Source organism: Saccoglossus kowalevskii, chromosome 10, assembly GCF_978046115.1.
Source record: "Saccoglossus kowalevskii chromosome 10, keSacKowa6.1, whole genome shotgun sequence".
Lineage (NCBI taxonomy): Eukaryota > Metazoa > Hemichordata > Enteropneusta > Harrimaniidae > Saccoglossus > Saccoglossus kowalevskii.
This window is the reverse complement of record NC_140650.1, coordinates 25,822,782-25,837,448: the sequence shown is the minus strand read 5'-3', so window position 1 is coordinate 25,837,448 and position 14,667 is coordinate 25,822,782. Positions and strand designations below refer to the sequence as shown.

General features: G+C 34.0%; 1 protein-coding gene across 2 annotated transcripts in view; it reads right to left on the bottom strand.

Moving 5' to 3' along the window:
- Window positions 1-14,667, bottom strand: part of LOC102804927 (shootin-1-like) — an 80,546-nt gene that overhangs the window by 29,946 nt on the left and 35,933 nt on the right. For both annotated transcript variants that reach the window (XM_085504425.1, XM_078008569.2), the window contains 5 exons: window positions 9,620-9,738; window positions 6,747-6,828; window positions 6,492-6,586; window positions 4,115-4,261; window positions 3,393-3,546 (listed from right to left, as the gene is read on the bottom strand). In XM_085504425.1, the coding sequence (XP_085360551.1) occupies window positions 3,393-3,546; window positions 4,115-4,261; window positions 6,492-6,586; window positions 6,747-6,828; window positions 9,620-9,738 (597 nt within the window). The remainder of the gene's footprint in view (window positions 1-3,392; window positions 3,547-4,114; window positions 4,262-6,491; window positions 6,587-6,746; window positions 6,829-9,619; window positions 9,739-14,667) is intronic.

Sequence of the window (14,667 nt, the reverse complement as noted above, 5' to 3'; positions counted from 1 at the left end):
ATACATCAAAATATATCAAAACAGTATTCTGGTAGAACCATTGTTTCATTGATCACATAGTAAAAATGGCATGATTCGATCAAGGGGTTCTATAAATGGCCTGACAACATTTCAAAAACAAAATGGCTGCTAGTCAGCCATTTTTTTATCAAATCAAATGTCCACATTGAATTTCCATCAAATAGGTTAATAAAGTATGTCTTAGACAACTGGAGAGTAGCAAAATCGAATAACAATATTTGAATAAGGGTTTATTTTCCTGTTGAATTCCTCAGTCACCTGTCTATGTCACACATATGTTGAGTTGAGTAATATCACAAAAATTACACAAAGCAGCATTTGTAGATTATACTAGTAACCATTCAAGGTAAATTATCTTGCATGAGTGATCTATTTCACTGTGAACTTTCATGATTTAAATGTCACAACTAGTGTGCCCTTTTAAGCTGATATGATGCGTAACTGACGCACAAAGATTTACTGTGACGCAATTAGTTACACTGCTAATTCCATGGCATGTCATTAACACAAACAGAAAATCGTACATTGGTATTAATAATGATCTTAAATAACATCTTACTACTGTAAAAAGATTAATTATTCACTGGGTTTTAATTTATCTTATTTCGCTGACTGGAAAATGCGCTAAATTAAAACCCAGTGAATATGTAAAATTTAGCATAGAACACATTATCTAAATGACAAAACCATGAATTTGAAACCCACTGAATATGCCTGAAATGGTAAATCAGCAAAATTTAAACCCAGTGAAAATTAGTCATTTTACAGTATAGGATTTGTAATTTTTTTGAATGAAATTAACATTGTACAAACAAAATTAGCGTGAATACGAAGGAAATCGGAGGCCACAATATTTTTGTTTGTGCCTTTAGTCACCTATACAGTCACATACAATTTTATTTTTTCTTGAAGACAAACCTTCCCAGCAGTCAACAAACTTAACTTAACAGACTTAACTTGATTTGGGGGGATTCCATTTTGTCTCAAGATTCCTACAAAATCAGATGAGTTAAGATGGCACATTGGTCATTACCCAAACCTCTTATATTGTTAAAAATAGGATTATACCAGAAATGGGTCTTTGAAATTCTAGACATATTACAAAGTTTTTCAACTTCTATATCATTAATTGCCTAGTGAGTTTGTTCATTGAAATAATAATAATAAAGACAAGATGCCATTTTAAGATGAATCTAGAGATATCTATGTCAAGAACCAAAATTTAAATGAAACAGATCCAGTCATCAATGATAATGTTTGTGAACACATACAGTCAATACAATTCAATCGTTATACTATAATTTTTTTAAATTGTTCGTCGTGATAAGTAGTTTTAAATTTTGGGGAAAAAATTTTGTTTTGAAATATGGACATCAATTGTATAAAATTTTGTCTATTTCCAATTCAAAATGGCCACCAAAGTAGAGACACTGTTTCTATGGAAACAAGTTCAGGTATTCCTGATTTTGTTATTCTTACTTATTCTGATTTATTTAATAGATCCTTTCACTCAGCAAAATATCAATATTGTGTAGTTTTTTTATGAGTCAGCCAAGTCCATTACTAAAAATAATAAAATCTTTAGCAATTAAATTTCCTCACTGTTAAAATCAGTGATTACACAAACACCTATTCTAAGTCAAGTCTCCTAGCAACGAAGCTCTTCTGTGACCAAAAAATGATATATTGGGTGTAAGCAATATTGTTCACAACCTATATACTCCACAATAACAACTGTTTTGGTTCATCGTTTTAAGAATATATCTAATCCCTTAAAAACATCCTTTTTTATTGGCAGACGACTTACTTAGGGCTGCTATGAATGGAGGACTTATTAAAGTTTAATGCATAACATTTCTATCAATATGGATGATGCATCTATTGAAACTACCTTCATTTCATGAGAGAAAAATTTGTGTCAATCATTAAATTTTGTTGCAATGAACACTTCAGAGTTATTTTCACAAAGTTACGTCAACACATATTCACCCTTTATATTTACAGAATTCGCTGTAAAATACAGCTCCCTTCAGCACCACAAACACAGACATGACAGTATCTAAAGCATCCTAAGTCTATCTAATACTTAATACAACTTCAATCAACCGATATATTATGGCTCAGTATTGCAAACGTTGATAAACAATTATTATAACTGAAATTTCACATTTTAGTTTTGTGATGCCGACCATATATGCTATTTTTTTTCTGCACTATATGTCTAAAAACATTACAGTATAAATTTCTACTTTGATAACTATTCAAAAGCATAACTTCCTCCGTGTTCATGTAAGTGATTACACTATGACTTGTGAACTTTAGAGTTGACATATTTGATGTTCAACAATCTGTACTTTGTTTTGCTAAAAAGTGCTTGTTACCATACAGGGAAGACAAAAATAGCCAAGAAAATACATCATTAAATTCAAAATTTATTGTCTTCTCTGTTGAATGTTTCCCATAATACATTGCACAAAACATTTGAAAGTCGCACACATACATAATAATGACATACTGGAAAAATTAATAATAAAATATAATAACTTCAAATTTGCACCCATATATAACAATGATACTATCCAAATGTTTACCCCAACAGAGGTGGACATACAGTTTTAGCGATTAACTCCACCTCTGTTGGGGTAAACATTTGTATTATTATACTGAACAAATCTTTAAAAAAATTGTGGTACTCAATCATGATAATCTTCCAGGTCACGCTCGTGGAGCTGAATGCATGTATGAACACAAATATAAAGGTTGAAAGAGTTCAAGAGCATTGATTGAATTCTACTGCCTTTTTACTTTCATGGTTGTATTGATAAACCTAATTTTGGCAGCTTCAGCAGGACGAAGAATTGATTTTTACAAACATATACGGCACCATTCTGTGCGCAGCTATACGCTACACTGCGATCCAGTTCGCAATAGAACACTGAAATGAGCTGCACACAGAGCTGCACATTGCTTCAGTATAGATTATGTCAACACCATTCTCTTTCAACAAATACACTGTACACAATACGGTATGTAATATACAGTCAAAACTCACAAAATACGTAACAAAACGGTGCCTTCACAAGGCAAAGTCCACGACTCTCAGATTGTTTAGGTAGACAAACTGCTATCACAGACCAAATGTCTTAAAGCACGTAGCTGAGCGCACTGGCGAAACGCATGGCGAGCGCGACTAAAAATCACACAAAATCGGGTAAATTCAGGATAAAGGTACCCGAATGTAGGTAGATATACGAATATGGCAGCAGGTCAACACAGGATTATGTCTACCTACAATGTACAAATCTGATTGGCTGTCATGGTCATGAGGTATAATAAAGTGAATTGGCTGAAGTCAGCTGAATTGAGCTTACCTTGCGTTTCTAGTGCTCGTACCCGTTCTTCACTTTTATTCGCTCGCTCTTCCAACAATTCATTTTCTTCAGCTGCTATATTCATTTTTTCTTGTAAACTCTCCATGTTTTTAACATCAACAGACGTGTGTAACTGTTCTTCAAGATCCCGCACCTGAACAGACAACATTATCAACAAGAGAATTCAGATACTGGGCAACAAAAATGGTGATACTAGATAGGAAATGATGAAATGCAATAAATACAGACATGACAGTATTTAAAGCATCGTACACTAACTAATATTTAGTAATAATGCAATCAGCCGGTGATTATATTACGTTCAGTACTGCATAAAGTGCAATGTATGATGGCTGCCAGTCGGCCATTTTGAATCGAATCACTAAAACACTGCATGTGCATATGTTCCACATAAAGTACTAGGCATATGCAAAGAATGAACTGAATTGGCCCAAAGAATTCTGAAATATGACTCCAGACAGACAGACGGACGAACACACGAAGACTGAATTATAAGTCCCCAACTTCATATGAACAGGGACTTAAAATATGGAGGTTAATTTGTGAAAGATGACAAAAGTTAACTTTAAAGTCCAACGAGTATAGGAATTATATACACATTTATGCAATTATTTTGAGTACAATATAAAGAAGATGATAATGCAGAAAAACTTTACTCGTAATGCCAGTAATTTTTTTGGGGGATTAAAAACAAATTGTACCTTTTCATTACATTCTTGTTTTACTTTCTCTAGTTCTGCTGTCAGCTGTTCAACAGTTTCTAATGACTCTCTCAATCTGTCCTCATTGTCTACGGACAACAACAAAATAGAACTCTGTCTCTTCATGGCTGTGCTCTCTTGTTCTTTCTATTAAAAGGAAAAACAAATATTTAAATTTTTATAACTCAATATTTCACAGGGTACTGTATAATCTCTACATAGAATGCTGCTACAGTGTTTTTGTCTGTTAAAGTTGCAATCCCAATTTGGGTTTTGGGACAATTATATACATATACATGCTAGCTAAAAGAAATCTTGTTAACGCCTCACTTATAGCAAGTCTCAGAAGTATTGGGGCAGCAAATTTGCAAACTCGCTAGCGAATTGGCTAACTGCTTAGGTTTTTACAAAACAAATGGTATCTGAATCTCGCTGGTGCCAACTTGTGGTCACGCCCACTCTAGAATTTATATTACAGTAGAAGACATACAATGTTTTTATGTAGTGGAATATGAATGAACGATTTTGTAAATTGAACAGAGGATGATGGGTTTGACATGGTTACACCAAGGAACAACTTGCTGGAATTTATATGATCAAAGTTTCCTTCGCTGAGTAAAACTGCCTTTTTCCAGGGACGGTCGACACACTTTCAGTAGCTGATCAGTAGCAGCTTTACAGTTAGGTGACAATTTCAATCTCAAATATTCTGGTAAAGTGTTTTATGTTCTTAGTGTGTAAAAAGGTGTTTGTGTGCAAAGGATTTTCCACATAAAAATGCATCGCTTGACTGAAAGTTTGTTATTTTCCCTCTGATGTGTAGGAAACTGAAAACTCTGTTTCTCAACTTGTCTATATATTTAGTCTCAAGCTGCATTCAAGATGGCTGCCTCTATATAGTAAATATTGGTGAATTAATTGCATTTATCTTATTATCACTTTTAAGCCAGTTGACTTTGGTTGAAAGTTGTGGGAAAGTCGCGACTATGACTGATTTCCCATTATTTGATGGGTGAGCAGAATTTTATTTTGTAAATTACTCATACTTGGCCACCAATTTGGTAACTGTAAACTGCTTTTATAATATTACATCTCGCATAACACAGCAAATCGCCTTTGAAATTGGGTATCTCAGACATGTGCCAGGTTACATTAAAAAAACATTTTAAGTCCCCTACTGCAATATAGATTCGCCCGGAGTGGATGTGACTAGAAGTCAGCGCCAGCAAGATTCAAAAGCGAATTGTGCTGTCAAAACACAAGCAGTTAGCCAATTCGCTAGCGAGTTTGCAAATTTGCTGCCCCAGTACTTCAGAGACTTACTGTGGTAACAAGGAATGACACTACACCTTGTACAAAGGAATCTTGTAAACACCACACTTAGTACAAAGGAATCTTGTAAACACCACACTTAGTACAAAGGAACCTTGTAAACACCACACTTAGTACAAAGGAATCTTGTAAACACCACACTTAGTACAAAGGAATCTTGTAAACACCACACTTAGTACAAAGGAACCTTGTAAACACCACACTTAGTACAAAGGAATCTTGTAAACACCCCACTTAGTACAAGGATTCTTGTAAACACCACACTTAGTACAAAGAAATCTTGTAAACACCACACTTAGTACAAAGGAACCTTGTAAACACCCCACTTAGTACAAAGGAATCTTGTAAACACCCCACTTAGTACAAAGGAATCTTGTAAACACCACACTTAGTACAAAGGATTCTTGTAAACACCACACTTAGTACAAAGGGATCTTGTAAACACCACTTAGTCCAAAGGAATCTTATAAACACCACTCATTGCAAATAAATCTTGTAAACACCACACTTAGTCCAAAGGAATCTTGTAAACACCACACTCAGTCCAAAGGAATTTTGTAAACACCACACTCATTGCAAATAAATATTGTAAACATCACACTTAGTACAAAGGAATCTTGTAAACACCACACTTAGTACAAAGGAATTTTGTAAACACCACACTTAGTACAAAGGAACCTTGTAAACACCACACTTAGTACAAAGGAATCTTGTAAACACCACACTTTGTACAAAGGAATCTTGTAAACACCACACTTAGTACAAAGGAACCTTGTAAACACCACACTTAGTACAAAGGAACCTTGTAAACATCACACTTAGTACAAATGAATCTTGTAAACACCACACTTTGTACAAAGGAATCTTGTAAACACCACACTTAGTACAAAGGAATCTTGTAAACACCACACTTGCAGAAAGAAATCTTGAAAAAGACACCCAAATGTGCATGTGAAACATGCTCACAACTAAGATGAAATACAATAAACACACTGGACTGAGATCTTCACACAGTAGCAAATCATTGGCTCCTGATGATACTTACCTCAGCAGCATAGTGTTCAGCCTTCTGTCGAAGAGTTCTTTCTTTCTCATGATCTTCTTTTAGCTGTTCTAACTCTTGATACACCATAGTATTCACTAGAAACAAGAAAACAAATCATGCATCATCACACCAATTTACAGCTGGTGGTGCACATATTCAAAGTCTAAGAATTGTCAAGTTCAAACAGAATTGAAATAAACCATTATTTTTCTCCACAAAAATGATTCAATGATTTAAAATGGATGTCATAGTTACCTCTTGTAAATTGTTCAATTGTTTTTTCATGTTCATCTAACTTTTCTTTTGTCACCATGTGATCTCTACACTCAGATTCATACTGCAGGTAAATAATGGACATGAAAGAGTTCAGATTATCAGAACATGACATGAAAGCTGTCAAGACCCTTTCTATTAAATAGTTGCTTTTCATGACATACACTCCTATAATGGGGATATTGACAAATATAATTTATTTTCTGAAAGTCTAGTATTCAAAAATAGTAGTATTACCCATAAACAAAAAATTACAGGACTTCAATAAATAAAAAAAAAACAGTAATAAACAAAACAAAAAAAGTATTAAAATTGACTTTCTTCTACATCCTACCTTACATACAACGGCATGTTATTATTTGTTCAAAATGTACAACATTGTTGCTGTATTTCCAACATGGAGGAGTTTCTTGAGCAATAAAGGATCAAAGAAAGCTTAGAAAGAACTCCCATGTGCTGAGAGTATTGGAGACACATTAAATATAATTCGAAATTACTTAGCTGAAAACTAATTATGCAAATCAGAAAATTAATATGACCAGATTTGAGTGTAAAACTAATGAGGTCTGCGCAATGTAACAGAAAATCTATGTCTCCAAGTTTAATTGAAATGTGATTAGAACCAAAAAATTATGAATTATTATGCTTATTAGGGAATTAATATGAACAGATTTTTACCCCAAACTAATTAGGTTTGTACATTGTCCTAGAGCATCTTTATACTAAGTTTCATTGAAATGGAATAATTAGTACCGTGAAAACTCCAAAATTTCGACCCCTCTAAAAATTCGTCCACCTATTTATTTGCCGGGTTTCGGTGTTTTATTTACCTCCAAATTTTCGATTACACTAAAAATTGCCGACTCATTCTTATTCGAAAATTGCGACCAGTTTTAGTTTTCCCACAAACGAAAAAAAAAACGATGTGAGCGTTCAAACGGGACCTTCCTCGAAAGCATGAATCCGGGTTTCTGATTGACTGAGAGATTTTTATTTTATTGGTAACGAAAATATATTCTAAATAAACGAAGTTTGAAATAAAAACGAACACAAAAATCTCGGCATGCTGCGTTTCTGAATTGTTGATTATTACTGTACTCAGTAGTGATTATAATAATGTACACAAAATAAATTTGTTGAATGGTTATGAAATACAAATAAAAGTCAACTTAGTTTCATCGTAAGCGAATGATTCCGGTCTCGTATAAACGTTTGATGCTGTAGGATATCCGCCATGTTCTCTTAGGTCAAATAGGTCAAATCGCTAATTAACCAATCAAAAAGCTGGATGATGCCAACGTGTTCAAATTACCATAGCTTATTTAAATATGTTAATGTTATTGAACGCAATGCGGAAGAGATTGGTGTTGTAGTACGATGTTTTGGCTTGGATTTTGATGCGAAAACGGCATGATTTTTTTTAAATAAAAAAATTAGTTGTTTTTAAAAAATAAACTGGTCATCTGAAGAATAATTTAACATTGTTCACAATGATAATAGCTCATTCACGAAAGGAAGCTTACCCGCTCACGCTAGTCACGATAAAAATCATACACGTGTACTCTTGAATAGACAAACGTCAATTAATTGCATTAATTATGCAAATTAGGTAATTAATATGTACTGATATTACCATAAAAACTATCAGGTCTGTGCAGTGTCGTATGACATCTATGTACCAAGTTTCATTGAAATGTGATGATTAGTACTTGAGATATCAGTGGAAAAACCGAAAATTGACTAATCATTATGCAAATTAGGTAATTAGTGTCCACGAATTATTACCAAAAACTAATCAAAACCTAGCATTAGTTCAGAGCATCTACGTACCAAGTTTCATCAAAATCCAATGAGTGGTTGTTTAGATATCAGTGGAACAGTCATGGAACCACTAAAAAATAGCTAATTATCATGCAAATTAGGTAATTAATATGCACAGATTTTTACCAAAAATTAATCAAATCTGCGCATATGTTCAGAGCATCTATGTACCAAGTTTCATCAAAATCCAATGAGTGGTTCTTTAGATATCAGTGGAACAGTCATAGAACAGCTAAAAATTAGCTAATTATCATGCAAATTAGGTAATTAACGAGCATGGATTTTTACCAAAACCTAATCAAATCTGCGCATTGGCCCAGAGCATCTATGCACCAAGTTTCATCAAAAACCGATGTATGGTTCTTGAGATAGCAGTGGAACAGTCGGACACACATACACACACACACACATACACACATACACACACACATACAGACACACTAACTGCAAAGACTCCCATTTTGTGCTTCGCACATGGGAGTCAAAAACGACTGTATGTATTTACGCAATAATTTCTGCAATATACATTATTATCGTCACCCAAACTAGAGCAATCATACCTTACTGTATGAAGAATGAACATATGGTACAGAACAGAAGTAACAGAACAATAGACAACTTTCTAAGAACAAAATATCAAGAACACTACTATAAATTCAAGAACACTACTATAACAACAACTATCAGTGTAGTAGGTTACAATTGGTGTTCATTCCATATTCTGTATTCACGAAGTCCACTGGTTGCAAATTGCCTTTATTTTTTTATTCATATTTTTTTTTGTTTTTTTTTTAGATTATAGTTTTTAAATTTCTTTTTGTAAGACCCTTTTTATCCTTATGCATCTAATAAATATTATTATTATAATGTGAAAAAAAAAATTCTAAATTTACAAGTGAAACCTGTTTTACCAGAGCACCAAAGTCTTATATATTATTAAGCTGCTCTGAATGGAAAAAAAAAAAAAGAGTCTGAGGAGAATGTTCGTACAGGTACAGGTAACAATATGAAAAGTGTATTTTTGCATAGTTTACCTTTGTGTTGATATTGGCCACTTCTGTCTTGAAAAAAAGAACAGTATCCTTAGCTTCATCTCGCTGCGTTTTCACAGCCACCAATTCCTGTTTACTTTCAATCAGCTGTTTTCGCAAGTCTACAACAAATATATATTATTTGTTTAGTAATCAAGGGTGATATTTGCCTTTAACCGTAATTTACCAAATTGAATTGACAAAATGTTCAAATACCACCTAATGAATTAGACAACGTATTTGAAAAAAAAAAATATTGTCAAAATTTTATTTATTTTTGTTGTTGATTTGATTTTGATTAAAGCCATTATTATTAGAGGACGCTTACGCATGTACTCATTCCTGAATCCATATTTGGAATTCGCATTTCCTTATATGGTAGGATGAAAATACCCCATAAAATCCTGCAAAATTACGGCACGCTGTAACTTATGGCGTTACGGTGACAGATGTATAAAAATATAAGTTACTATTACCGGTATCAAAAGAAAACACATAAAAGAAGGACTGATCTACAGACAATTCTGTTGCATTAACCCTTTAGACACCAAAGTCAGTTTTTGCCAGCAAATAGAAATTGTTTATCTTTGTACAAATATTTTTAAGAAGAGACCTGTAGCAATAGGAAATTTGATGCCCATTTGGTTAAAAATTAATGAAGAAATTACAGAAAAGCACATTGTAGAAAAATATTGCCAAGAAAGAGTTAAAACGAAAAGCATACATTGTATATAAGCCTGCTCCCAGTTATTGTGTGCGCATATAATTACATTAAAACTTAAAGAATTGTCACATGAAAAGAATTCACATGATTGTGTCACTGAGCTGCAATATAATCCTTCTATTGTTGACATGAGATGCACTATGGGAGTACCACGGTACCTCATTTATTAAAGTAGTGATAACATCAAATCTACAGATTTTTCCTTTGATTAAATTGCCATGGTACAATTGCCTTCTCTCACATAAGGTAATATCAATGTAGCACTGACCTCCTCTTTAATCCTACCCAGAAGAATAAGACTATGATTTACTGTAGAATAAATGCGCTATTTTCGCAATGCGCTATTTTCGCTGAAGGTACGATTTCGTAAAAATAAAATCCAGCGAATATACTTTTTTTCCTATATTTCACATTCAACTCATCAAAAATCAGTGAAAATAAATTCCATAAAAAACGCTCAAAAAGCCTTTTCAGCGAAAATTAATTCCAGCGAAAATAAAGTATTCCACAGTATCTTATATGCCGACCTCTGTCGAGCATAATTTAGGTTGTGGTGATAGAAATATAAATCCTTCATAATTTATTTGAAAAACAACTGAGCAGAAGCCTACATGTATTGTATATAAAATATTGACCTCTATCACGATGTGATGACTGGAGAAAATGTATGGAATATGACTTTGTATCTTAAACTCTGAACCAAAGCTAGATTTTGTGTCTGTTTTTTTTTTAATATGCAAATCAGCCTTGGCAATAATCAGTAATGAGAGTCATCAACTGCACATGGACAGCCTGTTGTTGTTTACATATAAGCAGGTGACAATCTCACTCAATTTAATCACAGCACTGAAATTTTATTAACAATACTCATTCTTTGGCCTTAAAAAGGTTAATTTAAATGTGTCAAACACACAAAAATTAATATATATATAGAAATTAAAGAAAAGAAATACAATCAGATGCATTCACAGCATATAGATCATAAACTGAAACGACATCTAGCAAAAAGTCATTCACCATATGGTGATGATGTGCCCTTACTAGAAAAGTAAACAATGAGCTTTCCTCGATTTCAGTCATGCCATTTGATGTTCACAAATCGGTATCAAAGAAATCCGTTACACATACTATCAGATCATGGTCTGTTGGACTGATACAAACTGATATCTTCAGTGAATTATATAGCTTTGAGTTAGGCCAGGGGAATAGTCGTCTTGAGATGTTATTAGCACATTAATGTATTTAGATGATATCACACATAACGAGACCAACTGAGAATCAAGAATTCACTCTCCACTAAAAGGAGTAACATACTCCTATACGTCGCTATCACTCATAATCACAAAGATAATGCACAGAGGTAATTATTTATTTAGCGACAGAATATTGACTTCCATTTAAAATAATAAACCACCTATACAAATGTAGAGCGGGCTATTATTGAGTTATTCATATTTAATATACAAAATTAAATATTGATGATAATTCAAATTTTAAAGAGTTACTATATTCATACCTATTCTAATACACAGTGGAAATATTCTTTTTTATTGAAATTTATTTACAAAGAAAACTATAATTTGTAATTTACTTCCAAAGTGAATAACACTAGGAAAGAAAATATTATCAGTGTATTTTATTTCTGGTACCCCCAGCAAAACACTGACAATAATTTCAAGTGAATATAATGTACTGTATTTGTTCTATTTGTGTATTCACTTATGTAAAATTAATTAAATTAAATGTAAATTGTTCTACGGTAAAAAATAAGTGATATTTTAAAGGGAGATGGTTGTCACGCCAAGCATGCCCAAGATATGGGTCTCATATAAATGAACATGGCGCCTTTGACTGTTGCTCAACGAGTACAAACTGAGACATTACCAGGCTTTAATTAGGTAATCTTTTAGGTGATTGGTGCAAGTCGTGCCCAGGTCATAACTCGTCCTTGTGATTCCCATTAGAAGAGTGTTTGATTGGGAGAAAATCAATGTTTATCAACACAAATGTCTCACATGCACCGCACAGTGACCACGGCTATTTGATGATTCAGAAAAACAAATTTTTGAGAAAGATTTTTGGTTTATTGTGCTTATATTTCACATCAAATAAAGCAAACATAGTTTTCCATGGTAAAAGATACAATCAATTTCAGATTATTGCATATACGTAGAATATAAAAATAATATGAGGTTATTACAAGTATAAAGTATGCACGAAAACAGTACAGCGGGAGTATCAGCTGACTGTCTGAGTGCATACTAGGTATCCTCGTAATAACTTTATTATTATACACTTTTTCCTTCCAAGGATACATCATGGGAATGCCGAAATCCAAAAAGTTTAGAACAGAATCAGCGAACTTTTTTGTGTGGAGTCCGCTCAAACCCTGGTGGCAGACATGTTTGTTTTTATTATTAGAAGACGCTTACGCGCATAATCATTCCATATTTTGAATTCTCATTTCCTTATATGGTAGAATGAAAATACCTTGTAAAATACCGCAAAATTACAGGACGCTGTAACTTATGGCATGGCTTGGCTTGACATGTCACATGACAGAAAAAGCCCTATGGAATGACCAACCTTGATTTAGGATACAAATTGCTTTAATTTTGAATACAATATTCCTCACAGGGACTGCAAAGTGGCTAATGTTTAACATATGTTGGAACAAATGTCACTAATTTTTTCAAAAAATTAGTGTTTGGATAGCTTGCAGTCAGTTATATATGATGGGCTTAGGGAACTGATCATTACCACCCAGCCGGTTTCCTGTGAGTTTGACTCGGTTTACCGTACCGGTCGTTGCTTTACCGTACCGGTCGTTGCTTTACCGTACCGGTCGTTGCTTTACCGTACCGGTCGTTGCTTTACCGTACCGACCGTTGCGTTACCGTACCGGCCGGACAATTACCGTACTGATAGGACCAATACCGACTATTTATCACCTTCGATTAATGAATGCATGGTAAACAAAGCCCCGGTAACTGATCGGCGCCCTGCCGGTAACCGTGAGTCATGCATGAATTAATTGGGCATTTTGCAAACAATAAGAATTTTTTTTTACCCACCCATTGAAAGTGAATAATTTGAAAAGGACATGACTTGTACAACAGAGTGTTACTCGATGGGTTAATTATTTGTTTATATTTGTCAGTAGCTCACACAGTGGAAAGAAAGTCGGACAACCGTCGAAATACAAATAAATAAATTAAATAAAAAAGTCTTTCTGAAATTTCATGGTTTTTTTTTCAATATATGTGTGTTATTCACATATTCATGATCGCCTGTAACGCTATAAAACGACAGTCCTACATCGTAGCTTACCCACGACGTTGAATAAAACATCTCAACCTGTCGCATGAATTCGATGATACTTGCATAATGTGTCAGCGTGACTCGCTTGGCCGAGCTCACATGTATTTAAATTCGGGCTTGGGCGTTCGAAAATCTGTTTTGATACTTTGTTGACAATAACACGCGCAACGCGTGCACGTAGTCCAGATAAAATTCAAGTGCGTAAAACGGAATTTGACCTTGCTCTAGGTCAACATTTTTCTATTGCTTTTCGACCTCATTTTGTGAGTTTGCTTATGGAATTGTCCAAACATATTTACCCGATATTTACACACCCCCTCCAACAATCCCCAATGTAACTTTATTATAACAAAACAGAGTGTGCAAGTGTGCCGGTATATCTCTTTTTGGAACATGTGATTGGCCCTGAAAAGGGCTGTTTGGTTTGGGGCAGAATACGATTTAGACTGGAAAGGTCGGGACTTTTTTTTGTTTTACAAAAAAAATATAATTACAGCCAATACAAAGTCAGCTTGGACATTCAGTTGTGAGACATAACAAAATAAACGGTGCCAGCGATAGATTTTGCGAATGAAAGAACAAACTAAACGCAATCAAAGGCGCCGACCACTCGCGTTGGAAATAAACTAATAAAACGCGTTGCGACGAGAAATCTCGTCTGCATCTATCATTCACGCAAACGCACACACATGCTATTTTCGTATGTTGAATACGTTGGCAACGTCGTCAAATATTTAGCCCAATCACTGAATAAAAAAACATCCAAGCACACGTGCACTGGCGCCAGATAAAGTGAAAAAATGAAAACAAAATTACGTCTGCACTGTGCATTTTTAACAATAACCAAAACCATTAGGTTACATGCCAAAACTACCGACTCAGGATTCATCATACACAAATATAGCCACTTTCATGGAACTGTTATTTTTGTAACCCACTTTGTCGGCTCAGTTGATTTGGGAGCACTGATCCCAATTTTAAAAAAATAAAAATATCGTATAAAATA